General features: G+C 47.0%; 1 protein-coding gene across 4 annotated transcripts in view; it reads left to right on the plus strand.

The window, feature by feature from the left end:
* Positions 1–7819, plus strand: part of LOC139573550 (epithelial discoidin domain-containing receptor 1-like) — a 67480-nt gene extending 59661 nt beyond the window's left edge. For 2 of the 4 annotated variants that reach the window (XM_071397135.1, XM_071397137.1), the window contains 8 exons: positions 1350–1496; positions 2500–2653; positions 2830–2962; positions 3257–3384; positions 3590–3787; positions 4053–4320; positions 4490–4639; positions 4811–7819. In XM_071397135.1, coding sequence (XP_071253236.1) covers positions 1350–1496; positions 2500–2653; positions 2830–2962; positions 3257–3384; positions 3590–3787; positions 4053–4320; positions 4490–4639; positions 4811–4951 — 1319 coding nt within the window. In that variant the 3' untranslated portion in view covers positions 4952–7819. The remainder of the gene's footprint in view (positions 1–1349; positions 1497–2499; positions 2654–2829; positions 2963–3256; positions 3385–3589; positions 3788–4052; positions 4321–4489; positions 4640–4810) is intronic. The other 2 variants (XM_071397136.1, XM_071397139.1) reach the window with 2 other exon arrangements.
* Position 7820: the final 1 nt, after the last annotated feature.

The raw sequence follows: 7820 nt of genomic DNA on the forward strand, positions 1-7820 counted from the left end.
AACACACAAAGGAGATGTGGTACAGTACAGTAAACACACAAAGGAGATGTGGTACAGTACAGTAAACACACAAAGGAGATGTGGTACAGTACAGTAAACACACAAAGGAGATGTGGTACAGTACAGTAAACACACAAAGGAGATGTGGTACAGTACAGTAAACACACAAAGGAGATGTGGTACAGTACAGTAAACACACAAAGGAGAAGGAGATGTGGTACAGTACAGTAAACACACAAAAGGAGATGTGGTACAGTACAGATAAACACACAAAGGAGATGTGGTACAGTACAGTAAACACACAAAGGAGATATGGTACAGTACAGTAAACACACAAAGGAGAAGGAGATGTGGTACAGTACAGTAAACACACAAAGGAGATGTGGTACAGTACAGTAAACACACAAAGGAGATGTGGTACAGTACAGTAAACACACAAAGGAGAAGGAGATGTGGTACAGTACAGTAAACACACAAAGGAGAAGGAGATGTGGTACAGTACAGTAAACACACAAAGGAGATGTGGTACAGTACAGTAAACACACAAAGGAGATGTGGTACAGTAAACACACAAAGGAGATGTGGTACAGTACAGTAAACACACAAAGGAGAAGTGGTAAACACAGTACAGTAAACACACACACACACACACACACACACACACACACACACACACACACACACACACACACACACACACACACACACACACACACAAACCCCCCACACAAACACACCCACACACACACATAACCCCCCCCCCCCCCCCCACACACACACACCCACACAGGGCATAAGAGACCTATTGTTGACTGACGGGAAGGAAAGAGGAAGAGAGAGAGAGCATTCCTAGTTGCTCCGCGCTGCAGGCGGCCTCTATGCTGTCTTTACTATCCACTGTGTGAGATTTGAACAGTGTCACATATTATACAGAAGAATAACTATCACAGAAACATTATTATGCTGAATAACAGAAATATTATCCTCCCACATGTACTTTATCCTACCGTGGGTGTTACATTTGTTCATTGTCTGAGTTGTGTTAACCTTGCCTGGTCTTTGCTCTGCTGACCTGTTCTGTTCTCCCCAACTTAATGCATCCCTCCCCTTGTATTGTCACTGGTATGCTGTGTTTCGCTAACTTGTGTTGTGTTTTTGTTGTGTTGTGCTGTACTGTGTTGTGTTGTTTGCCTTGTCGTGTATATCGCATGTTTGCCTTATTTTGTGTTTTGCGTGTTGTGTGCCTTGGTGTGGGTGTGTGTGTGTGTGTGTGTGTGTGTGTGTGTGTGTGTGTGTGTGTGTGTGTGTGTGTGTGTGTGTGTGTGTGTGTGCTCCATGTCCCCCCCCAGCCTTGCTGTTAAACAACCCAGCCTATGACCTCGTCCTGTCAGATCAGAGGCAGCATGGCTCAGGCTCCTCGTGGCCCCTAACCGTCCCTATGGCCAGGGCCAGCTCCTCCCACCCTCAGGAGAAGAGCCTCAATAATGGGGCCCAGGGTAAGAGCCTCTGACTGGGGGGAAGTACCAGGATTCACCCCCTCCCTGGAGCTCTATGGAGCTGGAATCATACTGTCTAGAATAACAGAGTGACATCAGGGCTCTGAGCATGTGTTTGATTATGAACCGTTTGTCTGTCACTCGCTCACTGCATCAATTCACTCCATTTTGTGTCGTGCTTTAAGCATAATAAAGTCATTTGTCTCAAAATGCTTGTGACAAAGGCCTGAGCACGCCTCTCTCAACTCTTCCATCCCTTTCTCCACTCCTCCATCCCTCTCTCCACTCCTCCATCCCTCTCTCCACTCCTCCATCCCTCTCTCCACTCTTCCATCCCTCTCTCCACTCCTCCATCCCTCCATCCCTCTCTCCACTCCTCCATCCCTCTCTCCACTCTTCCATCCCTCTCTCCACTCTTCCATCCCTCTCTCCACTCTTCCATCCCTCTCTCCACTCTTCCATCCCTCTCTCCACTCCTCCATCCCTCTCTCCACGCTTCCATCCCTCTCTCCACACTTCCATCCCTCTCTCCACTCCTCCATCCCTCTCTCCACTCCTCTATCCCTCTCTCCACTCTTCCATCCCTCTCTCCACTCCTCCATCCCTCTCTCCACTCCTCCATCCCTCTCTCCACTCTTCCATCCCTCTCTCCACTCTTCCATCCCTCTCTCCACTCCTCCATCCCTCTCTCCACTCTTCTATCCCTCTCTCCACTCTTCCATCCCTCTCTCCACTCCTCTATCCCTCTCTCCACTCTTCCATCCCTCTCTCCACTCCTCTATCCCTCTCTCCACTCCTCCATCCCCCTCTCCACTCCTCCATCCCTCTCTCCACTCTTCCATCCCTCTCTCCACTCTTCCATCCTTCTCTCCACTCTTCCATCCCTCTCTCCACTCTTCCATCCTTCTCTCCACTCTTCCATCCCTCTCTCCACTCTTCCATCCCTCTCTCCACTCTTCCATCCCTCCTTTCGCAACCTCTTCCCTCCTCTCCTTCCCTCCAGCCTGTGGTATGGACTTGGAGAAGGGCTTGCCCCCCACCCAGGAGGAGCCTCCCCCGTACCCCGATGCCCCTCCCTACCCGGCCCTGTCTCCCCCCTTCCCCGCCAGCGTGCCCCACTATGCAGAGGCGGACATTGTTAGCCTGCAGGGCGTCAGGTAGGAGGGTTAAATCACCATTAAAAACCCACCTTTTTAACTTGAATCAGTGATCTTTCTTTGTTTTTATGTTATTTTATTCATCTCTTTTATTGCCTTTTTCGTGTTTCTACCCTAAAGTGTGTTGTGATTTTTAATGCACTTTCAATACACTTGGCTGTGATTTGTCTTGTCAGTGGTAACAACACGTATGCAGTGCCAGCCCTGACCTCCCCCAGCCCCACTGCAGCAGACTGCACCCCCCTGCCAGAACTGCCCCGACACTGTCTGGTCTTCAAGGAGAAACTGGGAGAAGGACAGTTTGGAGAGGTGTGTATGCCTGTGTGTGTGTGTTTGTGTGTGTAGACGTGTTTAACTATACTGTGTGTGTGCATGTGTGTGTGTGCGTGTGTATGTGCAAGTGTGTGTTAGCTTGACAACTCACTAAATTCTTCCGCTGCTCTGTCGTTCACTACATTCTTTAGTCTGAGACTGGCATCATTGAAGTCATTTGTGGCGATGCGGGGTGGTTTTCTGATCCTGTGAGACAGTGGCTATACTTGGACTTTTAGTTGTGGTTGTTGGTTGTCTGAAGGTAACTTTTCCTGTTGGTTCCTTCCCCAGGTGCACCTGTGTGAGATAGAGAGCCCTCAGGACCTGCCTAACCTGGAGTTCCCTTTCAACGTGAGGAAAGGACGCCCTCTGCTGGTGGCTGTTAAGATACTGCGCCCTGACGCTTCCAAGAACGCCAGGTCTGTCTCAGGATAGTTCATCTAAATCATTTAGCGAACAATTACCATTTCTAGACCTATTAAGAACATCTAATTTTGGTCCTAAAGTTGAGTTTTTCTTTCTCAGTCTCTGTCGCTCCATCTCTTCTCTTTTAGCTTTTTCTCATTTCAATGGTTGATCTCTCTCTCCACCCCTCGCTCCTCTCTCTCTCTCCCTCCCTCCTAGGAATGACTTCCTAAAGGAGGGGAAGATTCTGTCTCGTCTGAAGGACCCCAACATCATCCGTCTGTTGGGAGTGTGTGTGAGCAGTGACCCTCTCTGTATGGTCACAGAGTACATGGAGAGTGGAGACCTCAACCAGTACCTCTCACACAGAGTCCTGCTGGACAAGACCGGACCCACACACAACACCCCCACCATCAGGTAATACGCACACATAGTACACACACACATAGTACACACACACATAGTACACACACACATAGTACACACACACATAGTACACACACACATAGTACACACACACAAACGCACATAGTACACACACAATACACACACACAGTCACACTCACATTTTCACAAAGACAGATGCATATACACACACAAACACCTTTCCACCTGCATCTGAAATATTGTATTTCTGCCTCTTCTCTTCTTCTTCCACCACACATCCCTCCATCCCTCTCAGTTACCCTGCTCTGATCGCCATGGCCAGTCAGATAGCTTCAGGGATGAAGTTTCTGTCGTCTCTGAACTTCGTGCACCGTGACCTGGCCACAAGAAACTGCCTGGTGGGGGGTGAGAAGGGCGAGAGCGGGGGCGACCGGGGCGGGGAGCGACCCATCAAGATCGCCGACTTTGGGATGAGCAGAAACCTGTACGCTGGAGACTACTACCGCATCCAGGGGCGGGCCGTGCTGCCTATACGATGGATGGCCTGGGAGTGTATACTGATGGTGAGAGGACACAGGGAGAGAGAGGGGGGAGGAAGGAGAGAGAGGCATAAAGAAAACAAGAGGATATAATATTACAAAAGAAACAAACAAAATGGTGGGACAAGTAGTAAGTTAGTTGTGGTAAATAAGTAACTAACCAGTAACTAACAGATAGTGTGTGTCTCTGCAGGGGAAGTTCACCACAGCCAGTGACGTGTGGGCGTTTGGTGTGACTCTGTGGGAGATGCTGAGTGTGTGTCAGGAGCAACCCTACTCCAACCTGACTGATGAACAGGTCATAGACAACGCCGGAGAGTTCTTCAGGGACCACGGAAGACAGGTGCACTCATACACAGGCTCATACAGTACAGTAGCAGTACATTTAAGTAGATGGAATGTTTAACCCTCATCTCTACCTCATCCCTTTTGTCTCCCCCCTCCATCTCCCCTTTTCTATCTTTCTCCCCCATCCCTCCTCTGTCTTTGTCCCCCCCCCCCCTCCCCCCCCCAGGTGTATCTGAGCAGACCAGATGTGTGTCCTCAGGGTCTCTATGACCTCATGCTGAGCTGCTGGAACCGGGACTGCAAGCTCCGCCCCTCATTTGCCCACATTCACTCCTTCCTCACAGAGGATGCCATGAACATGGTATGAGAGAGAGGGATGAGAGACGGCTCCTCCAACCTTCATTCCGCCATTCATCATAGAGATGAGTGCTTTGAGCGAGGGATGTGTGTAGAAGTGGTGGAGGTGTAGAGGGAGAGGTGTGCAGTAGAGGGACGGGTGCCTGCTTGTATATTTTGTATTTCTCTATGATGGGCGGATGGGGCTGAGACACCGCTGGTTCGGTTTTCACTCCCACGAGACAGACCCCAACCCAAACCCCTTTACCCCCCCTGAGTAGTCTCTAGAGTGTCTCGATAAGAATGTAACACAACACAATGGTTGGTGCGGTGGTGGGTTGGTGTCTGATTCTGCATAGTACTTACAGGACCACCAATGGTCCGTCAATGGTCTGCTAGCTAACACAGGGAAGCTGTAAGACATGTATGGGGAGGTGATGTGACAATGCTTGGTAATGTAGATGAAGCTAAAATGAATTTGTAACGCTGATTTAACGTTTCTCAAAGAATATCAACAATACCAATCTGATTATGTATCAATGTCAGACTTTAATACTCTGAAATGTGATCATAGTTTAATAGCATATTAACATTTTGGGATAAACTTAAAAAACACATCATCCTATATAGATATTTTATTACTTGACCTGCTAATGTTTTTGGTATTGTATAAATCATGTGCTAGGGTTACTGGTGAAGGTCTATATATATTCTCATACTGCCAACATTTCTCCATCTGAAAACGGTACACACACATTTTTCACAGAGGTGAAATTGCACACAAGGTTTGCTGTCTTAGTACCATATATAAAACGAGTATGTCCCAGTATGTTTCACTAGTTTTCAGTATATAACCCAGTTCTTCCCAGACCCTTATTCCCAGCCCCAAACCCTCCATCCCAGACCCCAGTCTAAGGTTGTCTCTAGTCTCATAGAACCAGACGAGTGTGGCTGAATATTGCATTATATTCCTCTGGCCTACCCGTTACGCCTGAGCTTTAAAGTCTGGCAAGCAGAATGATGGTGTCTCATACACAGGCCAGTAGCAGACACAGCAACAGGTGTTCCACCAGCAGTCTGTAACACCAGGCATTAGACAGACACACACACAATGCTGTCAGTCAGTCAGTCAGCTGCTCAGCCCAGACTAGGCTGGCGTTGTGACTATATTCTGCCTCTCTCTCCACCCAACTCAGTATCTCACCACTCCGTAAGCCTTTCATTCTGCAGTCTCACTCATATCTCTCAACTGATCCACTCTGAGCTGTAACGATGGAGTTATACTGGACTGATGTGAACTGATCTGGACTCGAGGACTCTTTCCAGGACAGGAAGTGTGTGGTTGTTACTCTACCAGACCTCCAAACTGAAACCCTTTGGACCTCCGGAGCCAGAGAGAACTGACTGGTGTCACGTGACGTGAGCCTCACTGACTGAGAGAACAGGTACAGTAGGGGAGGTGCACTGTGAATGGCTACAACCAATGAGATTTGAACTTAACAGAAGAGAGACATCCTTCCTGATGGGAGCTGGAATAGTACAGCCCACAGCAACACACACTGAAAGACAGACAACACTGCCTGTGCTGTGACATCACATGTGAAACTGACAGTTGTGTTTGGTGACTAGCTGATGGAACAGCATAACATGGATGGACAGATGGATTGATGACTAGAGGGGAGTGGGGGCTGATATATGTAAATGACCATTTTCATGTGTAAGTGAGGTGAGCGATGTGATGATTTTCTACCAGCGATGGATAGCGGAGCTGGGTCTGACTCAGTGACCCAGATGCAGAAAGGAGGTTCATGTATATGTCCAATACACTACCAGCTGCACTTTAAAGGCTGTTTCTGGCCGCACGCCCCAATACCTGCACTAGAATAGTAGAGTCGTGGCCAGTCTTGGGGCGTAGTTACAGTACTTGTAGTTTAACAACTAATTAACGACACTTTCAGAGTAGCTCCCCCAACACTGGTATGTATCATGTTAGTATGCTAGTCTGGATGTTAGAGCGTACAGACGGTCTGTATCCCCTCGGCGTTACAACCGATAGCAGTCCAACATGGCATTGCTGGTCAAAAGAGATGTAGTTCTAAACAGAAAAACAGGTCAGTGTCTTGTGATTTATCTACTTAAAGTTGATCATTTATTCATGATTCATTTCAGTGGATTGTTGTTCAAATAGAACTGCCTCATAAAAGGTGTTCTCAAGGAGGAAAATAAAGGTTTGGAAAACGTCTATCTGCATTCTGAGGAAAGGTAGAGTACACCAAATGCTCATCCCCAAACTTTCTGCCAGTGTTACATAGATACCCAGCAATAGAGAAACGATCAGACCTAATGGTTAAAACGTCAAAATCACATCTCATAAGAAGAGGAGCACTAACAACTGTATCCAAAGCCTTTTAGTTTGTCAGTAACCTTTCATCTACATTATCCCAACATAAGCTGACCATGGTGGACTCTGCCTTACTCATTGTAGTTCTGTATAATGTGTCAGGCTTAATCAAGATGATCAAATAATCCTTGTTTACTGATTGAATGAGTGTGAATGGTGGTGCCATACGAATACAGTATGTGTCTCGATTGACCTTTTTTGATACACTGTAGCCCAACTAAACCCATATTTGTATATATTTCCTGTATATGTACTTAGAATCTCCTTGTTGTCAGTGATGATGTCATCCTTTGTCTTAGAATATGTACACATCATCAGGTTCATCTTCAAAGTACAGAATTTTTATTTTGTTGACTAATATATGGAATTTCTTTGTTACAGTTGGGGTCTCTTCTTTTTGTTCCTTTGTAGAAAGCTTGCTACCTTACCTTGATGCCATTGTAATTCATTGTGTTGTCTATTTTTGTAGTTTTAATAAAGTTAACCTTTCCAAATAAAG

This window comes from Salvelinus alpinus, chromosome 4 (assembly GCF_045679555.1).
Source record: "Salvelinus alpinus chromosome 4, SLU_Salpinus.1, whole genome shotgun sequence".
Classification (NCBI taxonomy): domain Eukaryota; kingdom Metazoa; phylum Chordata; class Actinopteri; order Salmoniformes; family Salmonidae; genus Salvelinus; species Salvelinus alpinus.